Source organism: Chiloscyllium plagiosum, unplaced genomic scaffold (assembly GCF_037043375.1).
Source record: "Chiloscyllium plagiosum isolate Xiang-an unplaced genomic scaffold, Cpla_swu_hap1 HiC_scaffold_31, whole genome shotgun sequence".
Taxonomy (NCBI): Eukaryota; Metazoa; Chordata; class Chondrichthyes; order Orectolobiformes; family Hemiscylliidae; genus Chiloscyllium; species Chiloscyllium plagiosum.
This window is the reverse complement of record NW_028270169.1, coordinates 791,249-807,257: the sequence shown is the minus strand read 5'-3', so window position 1 is coordinate 807,257 and position 16,009 is coordinate 791,249. Positions and strand designations below refer to the sequence as shown.

Here is a 16,009-nt window from a genome sequence, read left to right as displayed (position 1 = left end):
GCATTTCAGTTGTGAAGAGCAGCTGGATAAGCTCAGTTTGTTTTTCTTTAGAGCAGAGAAGGCTGAAGGAATCCTGATTAAGATGTTTAAGATTATGAGGGGCATGGACAGGGTGAATAGAAAGCAGCTGTTCCCTCAGTTGAAGGATCAATAACGAGGCATAATTTAGAACATAGAACAATACAGCACAGAACAGACCCTTTAGCCCTCGATGTTGCGCCAACCTGTGAACTATTCTCAGCTTGTCCCCCTACACTAGCCCAAAATCATCCATGTACTTATCTAAGGATTTTTTAAATCTCCCTAATGTGGCTGAGTTGACTACATTAGTATTCCACGCCCTTACCACTCTCTGCATAAAGAACCTGCCTCTGACATCTGTCTTAAATCTATCACCCCTCAATTTGTAGTTATGCCCTCTCGTACAAGCTGACGTCATCATCCTAGGAAAAAGACTTTCACTGTCAACCCTATCTAATCCTCTGATCATCTTGTATGTTTCTATCAAATCCCCTCTTAGCCTTCTTCTTGCCAATGAGAGCAGGTTCAAGTCTCTCAGTCTTTCCTCATAAGACCTTCCCTCCAGACCAGGAATCATCCTAGTAAATCTCTTCTGCAACTTTTCCAATGCTTCCACAACCTTCCCAAAATATGGCAACTAGAACTGTACACAATATTCCAAGTGTGGCTGCACTAGCGTTTTATATGGTTGCAGCATGATATTGTGGCTCCGGAACTCAATCCCTCTACGAATGAAACCTAACACACCATATGCCTTCTTAAGAGCACTATCAACCTGGGTGGCAACTTTCAGGGATCTATGTACATGGACACCAAGATCCCTCTGCACATCCACACTACCAAGAATCTTTCCATTGACCCAGTACTCTGCCTTCCTGTTATTCTTCCCAAGGTGGATCACCTCACATTTAGCAGCATTGAACTCCATTTGCTACATCTCAGCCCAATCCTGCAGTTTATCCAAGTCCCCCTGCAACCTGTAACATTCTTCCAAATGTCCACTATTACACCGACTTTAGCGTCATCTGCAAATTTACTAATCCATCCACCTATGCCTGCGTCTCAAGTCATTTATAAAAAATGACAAACAGCAGTGGTCCCAAAACAGATCCTTATGGCACTCCACTAGTAACCGGACTCCAGGCTGAATATTTTCCATCAACCACCACTCGCTGCCTTCTTTCAGAAAGCCAGTTTCCAATACAAACTGCTAAATCACCCTCAATGCCATGCCTCTGCGTTTTCTCCAACAGCTTACCATGTGGAACCTTATCAAAGGCTTTACTGAAGTCCATGTATACCACGTCAACTGCCCTACCCTCATCTACATGCTTGGTCACCTCAAAATACTCAATGAGGTTTGTGAGACACGACCTGCTCTTGATGAAGCCATGTTGACTACCTGAAATCAAATTGTTGCTTGCAAGATGATTATCAATCTTATCTCTTCTAGTCCTTTCCAAAACCTTTCCTACAATATAAGTAAGGCTCACTGGGTCATCTCTACTGCCCTTCTGGAGGGCACAACATTTGCAATCCTCCAGTCCTTAGGTACTAAACCTGTAGACAATGACGATTCAAATATCAAAGCCAAAGGCTCTGCTATCTCCTCCCTAGCTTCCCAGAGAACCCTCGGATAAATCCCATCAGGCCCAGGGGACTTGTCTACTTTCACTCCTTCTAGAATTGATAACACTTGTTCGTAACTAACCTCGGTCCTTTCTAGTCTAATATCTCGTACCTCATTCTTCTCCTCTACAATATTCTCGTTTTCCTGAGTGAAAATCGATGAGAAATGTTTGTTTAGCACTTCTCCGATCTCCACAGGATCCACACTCAATTTCCCACTTCTGTCTTTGACTGGCCTTATTCCTATCCTAGTCATCCTTTTATTCCTCATATACCAATAGAAAGCTTTAGGGTTCACCTTTATTCTATTTGCTAAAGACTGCTCGTGTCCTCTCTTTGCTCTTCTTAACTCTCTCTTTAAATACTTCCTAGCTGATCTGTGACTCTCCATCGCTTCATCTGAACCACCTTGCCTCATCAACACATAAGCTTCCTACTGCTTAACAAGAGATGCAATTTCTGTAGTAAACCATGGCTTCCTTACCTTATCACTTCCTCCCTGCCTGACAGGGACATATACCTATCAAGGACACGCAATGTCTGTTTCTTAAACCAGCTCCACATACCCATTGTCTGCATCCCCTGCATTTTGCTATCCCATTCTATGCATCCTAATTCTTGCCTAATCGCATTATAATTGCCCTTGCCCCATCAATACCTCTTGACCTGTGGCATGTAGCTATCCCTTTCCATCGCTAAACTAAACGTAACTGAATTATGGTCACTCTCTCCAAAGTGCTCACCTACAATTAAATCAAACACCTGGCCTAGTTCATCACCAAGCACCAGATCCAGTGTGGCCTCCCCTCTTGTTGGCTCTTCGACATACTTGGTCAGGAAACCCGCCTGTACACGTTGGACAAAAACTGAACCATCCGACGTACTAGAGTTATAGCATTTCCAATCAATGTTGGGGAAGTTAAAGTCCCCTGTAATGATCACCCTGTTCCTTTCACTCTGACCCAGAATAGCTTTGCTAATCCTCTCCTCCATCCCTCTGGAACTCTGTGGAGGCCTATAAAACAATCCAAGCAGTGTGACCTCTCCTCTCCTGTTTCTAACCTCAGCCCACACTACCTCAGTAGACGAGTCCTCGTCAAAAGTTCTCTCAGCCACTGTTATACTATCCTTGACTAACGAGGCCACACCTCCCCCTCTTTTACCGCCTTACCTGCCCTTAATGAAAGATCTAAATCCTGGAACCTGCAACATCCATTCCTCACCCTGCTCTATCCAAGTCTCCGAAATGGCCACAATGTCGAAGAAGGGCTTATGCCCGAAACGTCGATTCTCCTGTTCCTTGGATGCTGCCTGACCTGCTGCGCTTTTCCAGCAACATATTTTCAGCTCTGATCTCCAGCATCTGCAGTCCTCACTTTCTCCACAATGTCGAAGTCCCAGGTACCTATCATCCATGCTGCAATCTCACCTACCTTATTTCGGATACTTCTGGCGTTGAAGTAGACACACTTCAAACCAGTTTGCTGTCTGCCAGCACATTCCTGTGACCGTGAAATCCTGTCCCTGTCCTCCCTACTCTCATCCTCCTGTGCACTGCAACTACACCTCAGGTTCCCATCCCCCTGCTGAGCTAGTTTAAACCTACCAGAATAGCACCAGCAAATTTCCCACCCAGAATATTAGTACACCTCTGGTTCAAGTGAAGACCATCCTGTTTGTACAGGTCCCACCTTCCCCAAAATGAGCCCCAATTATCCAAGTACCTGAAACCCTCCCTCCTGCACCATCCTTGCACCTGCGTGTTCAGCTGATATCTCTCCCTATTCCTTGCCTCGCTATCACGTGGTACGGGTAACAAACCAGAGATAACAACTCTGTTTGTTCTAGCTCTCAGCTTCCACCCTAGTTCCCTGAAATCCTGCCTTACATCCCTATCCCTCTTTCTGTGTGTTTGGTACCTACATGGACCACGACTTGAGGCTGGTCACCCTCTCCCTTCAGGACCCCAAAGATACGATCTGAGACATCACGGACCCTAGCACCTGAGAGGCAACACACCAACTGAGTCGTGTTCGTTCCCAACAAACCTTCTACCTGAGCCTCTAACTATTGAGTCCCCAATGACGAACACTCTCCTCCTTCCCTTCTGTGCAACAGGGACAGGCTCTGTGCCAGGGGCCTGGACCTCACTGCATACTCCTGGTAAGTCATCCCCCTCAACAGTATCCAAAACGGTATACATGTTTTTCAGGAGAATGACCACAGGGGATCTGTCCACTGACTGTCTTTTCCCCCTTTGAACAGTCACCCAGCTTTCTTCATGGCTAGGAGTAATTACTTCCAAGTTTGTGAGAAGATTTGTAGCTCGGGTGCTCGTTGTTGTGGTTCTGTTCGCCGAGCTGGGAATTTGTGTTGCAGACATTTCTCCCCTGTCTAGGTGACATCCGCAGTGCTTGGGAGCCTCCTGTGAAGCACTTCTGTGATGTTTCCTCCGGCATTTATAGTGATTTGTATCTGCCGCTTCTGGTTGTCAGTTCCAGCTGTCCGCTGCAGTGACCGGTATATTGGGTCCATGTCGACACAATAAACACATCGACCTGGACCCAATATACCGGCCACTGCAGCGGACAGCTGGAACTGACAACCGGAAGCGGCAGATACAAATCACTATAAATGCCGGAGGAAACATCACAGAAGTGCTTCACAGGAGGCTCCCAAGCACTGAGGATGTCACCTAGACAGGGGACGAAATGTCTGCAACACAAATTCCCAGCTCGGCGAACAGAACCACAACAGTAACTACTTCCCTGTAACTCTCATCTATCACAGACTCTGCCTCCCGAATGATCCAAAGTTCATCCAGCTTCTGCTCCAATTCCCTAACATGGCCTTGGAGGAGCAAGAGTTGGGTGCACTTCCTGCAGATGTACTTGGATGGGACACTAATGGTGTCCCTCACCTCAAACATCATGCAGGAGGAACCTTGCTCTCCCTGTACTGCCATCCCTGTTACTCCCCTTAATAGAAAGTAAGAAAGAAGAGACGCTTAGCTGATTTGTCTTTAGTCTTTAAGGTTAGAGGAGGTGGTTGGGTGGGAGGCTCTACAATTTTAAGCTGAAAGACAGGAGATTTAGAAGGGATTTGGTGAAATTCTTTTTCACCCAGAGAGTGATGGATGTCTTGAATGCACTGCCTGAGAAGCTAGGTGTGAGTGGTAACCTTACAACTCCTAGAAAATACTTAGATTAGCACTTGAAATATCCTAACATTTAAAGCTATGGGCCTACGGGACTTTTGGTTGCTATGTTTTCACAACATTTCAAATTTAACCAATCAATCAATTTAAATTATACTCCAGGATACATAATAGTGGAAGATGCGTCTAGTATAGGTTTAGTGTCACTTTAGCGGTACAGACTTGATAATGGCAAATGACCTCTTCTATACTGTATAGTTTAGCATTGCTAAAGACCGAATAGAGTTTCAACTTTTTGACGCAGCTTACCTTGAGGAGTCTGAATTGGGAGGCTGGAACGATGAATGCTTTAATCTGTTTCCTTGTACAGATACTGCAACTGAAATTAAAAAAAAATCATTTTGTCATAATAGTAGAAGTTTCACTGGATCACAAAAGTGTTACGGTGCAGAAGGAAGCCATTCGGTCCATCATGTCTGCACCAATTTGTTAAAAGAGCATGATTACCTTGTATTAATATCCTGCTTTTCTTCTCCATAACTTTGCAAATAATTTTTCTCCAAATAATCATTCAAGACCTTCTTTTTTGAACCTGCATCTACCGTACTTCTGGGAAATGCATTTCATAACATCCCTACTCAGTGAGAAAATGCTTTTCTTCACTTCACCCTTGCTTCTTTTATACATCACTTTAAATGTATGCCGTCTTGTTCCTTTTCTCCCTATCTACTCTATCCAGTCCATTCATGATTTTGAAAATCCCTATCAAATCTTCTCTCCAGCTGCCTTCTCTCCAAGGAGAACAGTCCCAACTTCTCATTACTGAAGTTCCTTGTCCCTGGAACCATTGTTGTAAATCACTTCTGCACTCTCCAATGCATTCACACCTTCCTATACTGTAGCACCCACAGCTGTATACTATACTCCAGCTGAGGTCTCACCAAGTGTCTTGTATAAGTTCATTATCACATCCTTGCAGAGTAGGCAGCGTCTGGGCTCAGCCTGGGGCATGTCCCTTCCATTCACTTATCTTTTGTTCCTTTTCTTTTTTAATTTTTTAAACTTTTTTTTAACCTACCTTGTCTTGTGAAGAGAGCAGCAGCACTATGGTAGATGAGGGCCTGGAGCAGGACGGACAACGGTTCAGAGCAGGTTAGCCATGGGTCGGTGGGTCCAAGCCAAGTAGGGCAGTCAGTGGTCATGGGGCCAAAGCAAAGCAGCCGGCGGGCTGGTGACCCAGATGGGTTGGCTAGTGGACTGGGGCCCCGTGTGGTCAGCCTGTCAAGATTTTGAGCCAGTTATTGCAGGGAGAGTGAGATCACGTATAGAAAGTCCACAGCATGAAGATACTGCAGGGTATAGAAAGACTGTAATGTTTATCTTTAAACTTTATTTCTCCATCTTCCTAATTTATACTATGAAGAACTATAATGTAGAATTCTTAGCTTTTCTCTTTATTTCTCTAGTTTTGTACCTTATCTACTTTAGTACCTAAGATGGTACTTTGTGTGGCAACATTGTATACATTTCACTGTACTTCTGTACTTTATACTTGACAACAAACCTAATTTTAATTTTACTCGCTTCTCTCTCCACATTTCCTGCCATTTTTAATAATCTGTGCACATACACATCCAGGGTCCCTCTGCTGCTGCACTCTTTTTTGTATTGTCTTTCAAAGTAGAAGATACAATTCTATGTTCTTCCTACCAAAATAGATCATCTCACACTTGCCTGCATTGAAACTCAGATGCCACTTAGCTGTCCACTAATTTGTCTCTGTCATTCTTGGAGTTCTCACAATTACAATTCTTCCAAGGTTTGTGTTATCTGAAATTTTGAAATTATCCCCTGTACAACAATGCAAATCATTAATATCAGGCAAAGCAAAGGTCCCAGTATGGACCCCTGGGAAACTCCACCACAAACCTTCCTCCAGTCCAAAAAACATCCATTGACTATGATTGTTTCCTATCACTCAGCCAATTTTGTATCTATGTTGTTACTGACCCTTTTATACCCTAACCTATGATTATCTTCACAGGTCTGTTGTGTGGAACTGTAGCAAACACATCCTGAAAATCTATGTGCACCTCATCAGTAGAGTTACCTTCATCAACCTTTTCTGTTGCCTCTTCAAAAACTCCAGCAGGTCCCTATTAGATAGCTCATATTTCTGTGCTAACTGATCAAAGGATATCATTGTATCTCCCTCAGACAAATCGCCCATGCAAGACACACCCCTAGCTGCCCAATGTTTGAATCCTGAATCTTTCATCCCCAGTTGAAAACCTCGCATTCCCACAATAGGTGTAAAAGAAGGTATTTTGCCAATATTGCTTTCCCTCTGCTGAATTGCCCTCCATGCTTTAAAAGTATTGATAACTATTGGGTTATGGCAATATTCCTTAACTGTCCTCATTTTGTCCAAAAACAGCAAGCTATTAAGGGGAAACCTTGCCTGGGAGGCTTTGATATCTAACTATATTGAAAGAGGGTCCCCACAAGCCCAATCATTCACATATGATAAAAGCAAGCTTAGTTGGTAGCTTTTAATGTCCAGAAGGTCCATTTTCCCCCCCAATCTGTGAGGCAGTTGTAGTTTAGCTAATTTAATGAGGTGCTGCTTACGATGCCAAATAAAGGAGCTGAACCAGCCAGTCTCCTGAATGTTTGTTTATTGAAAATCAGGGGGAGCATCCGTATGGAGTATAGCAAACGGGGGAGAATATTCATCTTAATAAGCGCTATCCGACCCAACCACGAGTCCGGAAGCGCCTCCCATCTTTGAAGGTCTTGTTTGATTTTGTCAAATAATTGAACAAAATTGCCTTTGAACAGCCAATCCAGAACTGGAGTAATGAATATGCCCAAATACACATACCCCCCTGTGACCACTTAAATGGGAATCGATATTCACCCTCAAAACCCAGCTACTTCCCAAGACCACCCATACGCATAGCCTCTGATTTTGCAAAATTAATCTTGTACCCGGAAAAAGCTCCAAACGCGCAGATACATTGTATCAGGCAAGGCACCGAAACTGCTGGATTTGACAAAAAATTAGGACATTATCTGCATACAATGAAATCTTATGTAATTTTGACCCCACCTCTGAAGCTGACATATTGGGATCCCCATGAATGGCCTCCACCAATGGTTCAATCACCAACGTAAAAAGCAGTGGTGAAAGGAGACAGCCCTGCTGGCTGCCCCTAAAAATATTAAAATTGCTGGATCGCACCCCACTTGTGGTGACCACAGCGAGAGGGTCACTAAAGAGAATCTTTACCCATCTTATAAAGACTTAGCCCAAGCCAAACTGCTCCACAGTATAGAAAAAGTACAGTCACTCAACTCTGTCAAATGCCTTCTCTGCATCTAGAGAAATCACCAATCCCTGTACTGACTGTTGCTGACGTGCTTGAATTACATTAAGCAGCCTTCTAACATTATCGGAAGATCTGTGGCACTTTATGAAGCCCGTCTGATCCTCTTTAATAATAGAAGGTAACAGTCTCCAACCTTAACGCAAGAGTCTTAGAGAGGATTTTAAAGTCCACATTTAGGAGTGCAATGGGCCTGTATGAAGCACAGTCCTCCGGGACCATCCTTTTTTAAGAATAAGTGAAATACTAGCCTGTCTCAGAGATAACGGGAGACAATCATGGCTGTATGAGCCATTAAACATGTTGAGTATCAGGCCTGACAATATGTTTATAAATTCCTTATAGAATTCGCTGGGAAGTCGTAAGGACCGGGAACCTTTCCATTCTTAAGTTGGTTCACAGCCTTCTGCACCTCTTGCTCTGATAAGGGTACGTTGAGAAAAGACTCTGGTTCGGGAGTCACACCCGGGAACTCCAGATCCTTAAAAAGAAAGACTCCATTTTGGCCGGCCCCTCCTCGCAACCCTCAGATTGATATAACTTAGAGAAAAATCTCTGGAATGCCGCATTAATCTTTTTGGAGTCACATGTTAGGTTCCCAGACTCTTCCTTAATCGCCGTAACGGCTTGAGGGGCACTCCTTTTCCTGGTGAGATATGCTAAGTATTTGCCTGGCCTGTCACCACATTCATATAACCTTTGCTTTGGAGAAGTAAGTTCCTTCTTTGCTGTCTGCGTGAGCACGGAATTCAATGCAGACCGCAGCGCCAAAATCCTCTAGCCTGACCAACGAGGGCCTTCTAGCTTGCCTTCAACCGTGCTTTGAGGAGACGTTGCTGCTCACCCTTCTCACACTTCCTACTGGCAGAGTAAGAAATAACTAACCCCCTGACATAGGCTTTGGCAGTTTCCCCCAGGATGAATGGGTTACTCACTGAGCCTGAGTTAATGTCTAGGAACGCCCGAAATTCCGTAGAGAAGTACTCCACAAAATTATCCTTGACAATAAAGGGATCCATTTTCAGTGCCTCAAACCCACTGTAATGTCCTTAATCTTAACCAACAGGTACATTGGAGTGTGATTGGAGATGGTAACATTACCAATCGTACAAGTTGCCATCAAGTCCAAGGTTGCCAAGGGGGTCAGAAAAAAAAATAATCAATCCTGATGTGACATCTGGGCAGACTGGAAAACAAACGTAAAATCCCTGCCTGTAGAGTGGAGATGCCTCCAGACATCCACCAACCCTAACTCCACACACAGATCCACTAATTGTTTAGTTTGTACAGAGGGTATTTGTGGGGGGCCTTTGGGCAACCTGTTTACTGTGGGATCCATGAGACAGTTAAAATCTCCCCCTATAATGATATGCTGGGACTAGAGACTGATCAGTTTAGAGAATGCATCTACCATAAATTTGAGGGGATGAGCCAGATGGCAATAAACATTTAAAACACAAATTCTTCCCAATTTATCAGGGCTTTGAGAATTACAAACCTCCCGTGCATGTCTTTAAAACACTCTAGAAACTTAAATGGGAGATTCCTCCTAACCAATATAGCCATTCCCCTATTTCTGGTATCAAAAGATGAAAAGTAAACCCGATCAAAGCCATTCTGCTGCAGTTTCAAATGCTCCCCATCATCCAAGTGTGTCTCCTGTAACAAAGCAATATCCACCTTCTCCTTTCTAAAGACTCAAAAGTACCTTCTTCCTCTTAATTGGTGAGTGACTCCCCTTGATATTCCAGCTACACCGTTTAATCCGTTCTTTAGCCATAACGTTTTGCAATAACATTTAAATTCCAGAGAGGAAGAACTCGAACCACACATCACCAAGCCTTAGTGTCACAAGATCCATTGAACATAAAAACTACATAAACTAAAACCACTACATTTAACAAACCTAAAAGCTATCAAGGTTATAAATAACAAAAACCAAGAAACAAACCAACATATAAAGTGCCAATGGCGCTAAATAGGGAAACTCACTTCCTACCCATCCCAAAATCCAATTTACCATCCCACTGCCAAGACTGCAACCCAGGCATTTAAATATCTGAACCGGGCATAAACTGCCCATAAGCAGGCATCTAGCCCTCCCAACCATTTTCCCTTCTCCCAGCTAGAGCAGCAGCACAAATACACATCGCAATCGCCACCAAACAGTTTAAACCAGATTATTAGCAATTAAAAAGAGGAAAAGAAAGCCCCAACTGGACTTAGTCTGCTTTTTAAAGAAAAAACAACACATACCCAAACAACACTACTATTTGTACATACTAAATTGTTCAGATTAGGTTAATTTGTCCGCAGAGTCTCTTGCCTTCTTCGATGTGTCAAAGAGATGTATGGATACACCTAAGGTGAGCCAAAGCACCACCGGAGACCTCAGAGTATTGGATACCAAACTCTCTCAGTCTTCTCTTGACACCATCATAGGATGTTCTTTTCTGGTTCACTGCCGCTGAGAAGTCTTGGAAGAACATGATCTTAGAGCCTTCGGATCATTCCCCTGGATTCTGGAACCTTCCACAATTCTCTCCTTATCTGTATAAATGATGAAACTGCACCAAGAGAGGGCGTTGACCCAGACCTGATCTCCATGCCGTGACCCAGTGAGCACTCAATCTTCAAGCCTCTCATTCCAGCCTCCAAGTTATGGAATTTCAGCAACCAGTCCTCCGCCAGCCACTCACCTTCATTACCCTCTGGCATACCGATGATCTGAATATTTTTTCTCCTGCCTCTGTTCTCAAGATCATCCACTTGATCATGCAAATTATGGACCTGCGTTTCCAGGGCTTGGATCCTATCCTTGGAGGAACTTATATCAGCTTCTATCACTGGGACTCTGTGTTCTACGTCATCTGTCCTGTTTTACAGGTCTCCCAGCTGCAGATAGAGATCGGGGCCAGCTTCTCTCTGCTTACCCAACATCTTGCAAGATTTCACGAGGTCCTTCACCGGGACCTGGAAGGTAATCGAGTCAGAGGATCCTGCAGACTGGGCCATGGGCCCAGCCATGGACACTCCTCCTCCCTTCTTCGGCATCTCTGGATGGCAAAAAACACAGGCAAGTTGATTTTTTCAGTTTCCTGGGACTCCATGACCTTTCCAGAGTCCCAGGATATCCCAATGGTCCAGGTTGGACAGGTTAGAAGTTCGTCCCACTTGTGCTGTGGTGTGGAGTTCTGCCATGCAATCGCCACATTTTGGATCGCCCCGATATTTTTTCTTTAAATAGAGGAAGTTGGAAGTTCTCTGTCACGCATACTTTAACAGATCACAAGATGAGGTGAGCTTTTCTGGACGTTTGGTTTAATTAGCAGAGGGGTTCACCGTCATGTTATAGCATTAGTTAAATATGATTTTCTCTTTAGAAATCCACACTGACTCTTCCTAATCAACGCAATTTTTTTCCCTATGTGACTACAAATTCTATCCCAAATAGTTGATTCTAAAAGTTTCCCGACTATTCAACTTAAACTGACTGATCTGGAATTGCTAGAATGATCCTTAACAACCTTTCTTGAACAAGACTGTACAGTTTGCAATTTTCCAGTCTTCAGGCACCTCCATGAGTCCAGGAAAGTTAGAGGCCTGTGCTCCCGCAATTTCCATTCTCACCTCCTTCAAAATTCTTGGATACTCATCAAAGCCTGGTGCCTTGTCAACTTTAGGTACCACAGTCCATCCAACACTTTTGTCTTATCAGTTTTGAACTGTTCTTGGAACTATTACAACTATTACAACTCCTCTATTACCATGACCAAGGTAGCATCACTCTCTTTGCTAAAGTCAGATGCAAACTCCTCATTTAACATCTCAGCCATGTCTCCTGCCTCCAAGTGTAGATCTGCTTTTTGATCCTCAATAGGGCTAATCTTCCTTTTACCACTCTTTTGCTATCTATATGGCCACGGAAGACTTTGTGACATGTCTTTATACTGGCTGCCAGTCTTTTCTCTTACTTTTGTTTCTCTTTTTAATTTCCCTTCGAAGACTTCAATATTCCTTTTAATTTTATTTTCTAATTGACACCTGCCATAAACACATTTTTTCTTAATCTTAACTTCTATCTCCTTTGTCATTCAGGGTTAGTTGTTCTATCTTTCCCATTTGACACAACATACCTTTGTTTGTACCTAACCATCTCCTTTTTAAAGGTAGCTAATTGTTCAAATATGGTTTGTCCCAGCAACCTCTCATTCCAGTCAATGTTACCAGCTCCATTTTTGCCACATTGAAGTCTGCTCTCCACAAATTGATTTTTCTCACTCTGCATTGTTGCATGTTATTCTCCATCATCAGCCTGAATCTGATGATACAATGATCATTGTCTCCTAAAGGCTCCCCATTAACACTTGATCAAGTTGGCCCAACTCATTTCCAAGAATGAGTTACAACTCTGCATCCTTTCTTAAAACATTCTGCAGATGGAAGTTCTCCTGCATGTAATTCAGGAATACTTTCTCCACACTGCCCCTAACTATAAGTATCCCAGTCCTATGTTTGGATAACTGAAGTCTCCCTTAAGCTTATGACACAAAAAGGGACCATTTGCACTTGGCCAGCTATCATTTTTGGAAATTATCTTAAATCTTTGTCTTCTGACTCTGCTTCCATATATCCTTTTATTTAGTAGTTTCTTTTTATTAATTCTGCCCTTATCAGTATTTTATGAAAGACAAGATATAGCCTCCTTAATTTTATACTCTTCCACCATTAATGTAGCTGAGGATCCTGTATTGCTGTAGACTGTTGCAGGAATGAGATTGGAAATTTGATGATGGAGAGAGACAGAGTTAACAGTACAGAGGGACCTGGGTGCCATCATTATTGAATCACAGAAAACTAGCATGCAGGTACAACAAATAAAAAAGAAAGCAAATGCAATGTTGGCTTTTCTAGCTAAGGGAATATATTATTAAAGTAAGCAAGTATTGTTGCAACTATACAAGGCATTGGTGAACCAGACTTGGAGTATTGTGCATCTTTTTGGTCCACTTATTTAAAGAAAGATGTAGTGGCGTTGAAGGCAGTTCAGAGGTTCATTAGACTGATCCTAGGGATGACGGGTTTGTCATATGAAGAGAGATTGAACAGTTTAGGCCTATACTCTCTGGAATTTAGAAGACTGAGGTGAGATCAAGTGGAGGTATTCAAGATGATTGCTACAAATTGAGGAGTGATAGATTTAACACAGATGTCAGAGGCAGGTTCTTTACTCAGAGTGGTAAGAGCGTGGAATGCCCTGCCTGCCAGTGTTGTTAACTGAGCAACATTTGGAGATTTAAACAATCCTTGGATAAGCACATGGATGATGATAATGGGATAGTGTAGGAGGATGGGGCTTAGATTAGTTCACAGGCTGTCGCAATATCAAGGGCCAAAGGGTCTGTTCTGCGCTGTATTGTTCTATGTTCTATGATAAAAGGTGTGGATAAAAAAGAAATGAGGTAGATGCTTCCTCTTGTGGGGAATTCTAGGATGAGAGGTGATAGTCTTAGGATAAGGGGTAGCAAATTTAAAACAGAGTTGAGAAGAAAATACTTCCAAAGGGTTGTGAATATGTGGAAATCACTACCCAAATGTGCAGTGGATGCTGGGACAGTAAGTAAATTTTAAGGAAGACAGTAAGTAAATTTTAAGGAAGAGTTAGACATATTTTTATTTGGTCATGAGTTGAAGGGATATGGATACAAGGCAGGAAAATGGGGGTGAGGAGCTTATCAGCCATGATCGAATGGTGGAACAGATTCAATGGGCCAAATGGCCTAATTCTGCTCCTATATCTTATCAATTTATTAATGTTTCAAGTCATCAGAACTTTGTCGCTGGATTCAAAACATTAACTTCTTTTCTCTCTACAGATGCTGCAAGACCAGCTGATTTCTCCAGTAGTGTGTTTTTGCACCATCCCTGTTGAGACTCTGAGTGAACTGGATATTAATAATGTGCATCTGCTAAGGTCTTCCAGCCATACAAGCTATCGCTCCACTGTTGAGCACATTCTCAAGTCTGGTCACCCCAGCAGAGCAGCCTTCTCTTCTGCCAAATACTGAAAACTCTACTCCTGACAGGGGAGAACTACAGTGAAGGTGACTGTGTCCAAGTGGAAACCTTGGTCAGAAGAACATAAGAACTAGGTGCAGGGGTAGGCCTTCTGGCCTTTTGAGCCTGCTCTGCCATTCAATGGGATCATGACTAATCATTTCATGGCCTCAGCTCCACCTACCCACCCTCTCACTATAACCCTTAATTCTTTTACCGTTCAAAATATTATCTAACGTAGCTTTAAAAACATTCAATGAGGATGCCGCAACTACATCACTGGGCAGGGAATTCCACAGATTCACAACCCTCTGGGTGAAAACATTCCTTGTCAATTCAGTCCTAAATCTGATCCCCCTAATTTTGAGGCTATGCCCGCCTGATCCGCTTTCACCTGCCAGCTTTCGCAGCTGCACTGGCACCACCCCCCACCTTTTCCTCCGCTACATCGATGACTGTATCGGCGCTGCCACAAGGAGGTTGAACAGTTTATCCACTTTACCAACACCTTCCACCCTGACCTCAAATTTACCTGGAACGTCTCAGACTCCTCCCTCCCCTTCCTAGATCTTTCCATTTCTATCTCGGGCGACCGAATCAACATGGACATTTACCATAAACCGACTGTCCGACTCCCACAGCTACCTAGACTACACCTCCTCCCACCCTGCGCCCTGTAAAAACGCCATCCCATATTCCCAATTCCTTCATCTCCGCCGCATCTGCTCCTAGGAGGACCAGTTCCAATACTGTACAACCCAGATGGCCTCCTTCTTCAAAGACCGCAATTTCCCCCCAGACATGATCGACAATGCCCTCCACCGCATCTCCTCCACTTCCCGCTCCTCCAATCGCCACCAGGACAGAACCCCACTGGTCCTCACCTACCACCCCATCAACCTCCATATATATCGTATCATCCGTCGTCATTTCCGCCACCTCCAAACAGACCCCACCACCAGGGATATATTTCCCTCCCCTCCCCTATCAGCATTCCGAAAAGACCACTCCCTCCGCGACTCCCTTGTCAGGTCCACATCCCCTACCAACCCAACCTCCACTGCCGGCACCTTCCCCTGCAACCGCAAGAAATGCAAAACTTGCGCCCACACCTCCCCCCTTACTTCCCTCCAAGGCCCCAAGGGATCCTTCCATATCCGCCACAAATTCACTTGCACCTCCACACACATTTATTGCATCCGCTGCACCCGATGTGGCCTCCTCTATATTGGGGAGACAGGCCGGCTACTTGCGGAACGTTTCAGAGAACATCTCTGGGACACCCGGACCAACCAACCCAACCACCCCGTGGCTCAACACTTCAACTCCCCCTCCCACTCCACCAAGGACATGCAGGTCCTTGGACTCCTCCATCGCCAGACCATAGCAACGCGACGGTTGGAAGAAGAGCGCCTTATCTTCCGCCTAGGAACCCTCCAACCACAAGGGATGAACTCAGATTTCTCCAGTTTCCTAATTTCCCCTCCCCCCACCTTGTCTCAGTCAAATCCCTCGAACTCAACACCACCTTCCTAACCTGCAATCTTCTTCCTGACCTCTCCGCCCCCACCCCCACTCCAGCCTATCACCCTCACCTTGACCTCCTTCCACCTATCGCATTTCCAACGCCCCTCCCCCAAGTCCTTCCTACCTACCTTTTATCTTAGCCTGCTTGGCACACTTTCCTCATTCCTGAAGAAGGGCTCATGCCCGAAACGTCGATTCTTCTGCTCCTTGGATGCTGCCTGACCTGCTG

At 44.2% G+C, this 16,009-nt stretch overlaps 1 protein-coding gene across 3 annotated transcripts in view; it reads right to left on the bottom strand.

Annotated features, from left to right (window-relative positions):
* The window catches only part of cenpv (centromere protein V), an 80,731-nt gene that overhangs the window by 7,969 nt on the left and 56,753 nt on the right, over positions 1-16,009 (bottom strand). For 2 of the 3 annotated variants that reach the window (XM_043714227.2, XM_087977116.1), the window contains one exon: positions 5,117-5,186. In XM_043714227.2, coding sequence (XP_043570162.2) covers positions 5,117-5,186 — 70 coding nt within the window. Of the gene's footprint in view, positions 1-5,116; positions 5,187-5,885; positions 6,086-16,009 lie in introns of all 3 variants that reach the window. The other variant, XR_015752306.1, reaches the window with a different exon arrangement.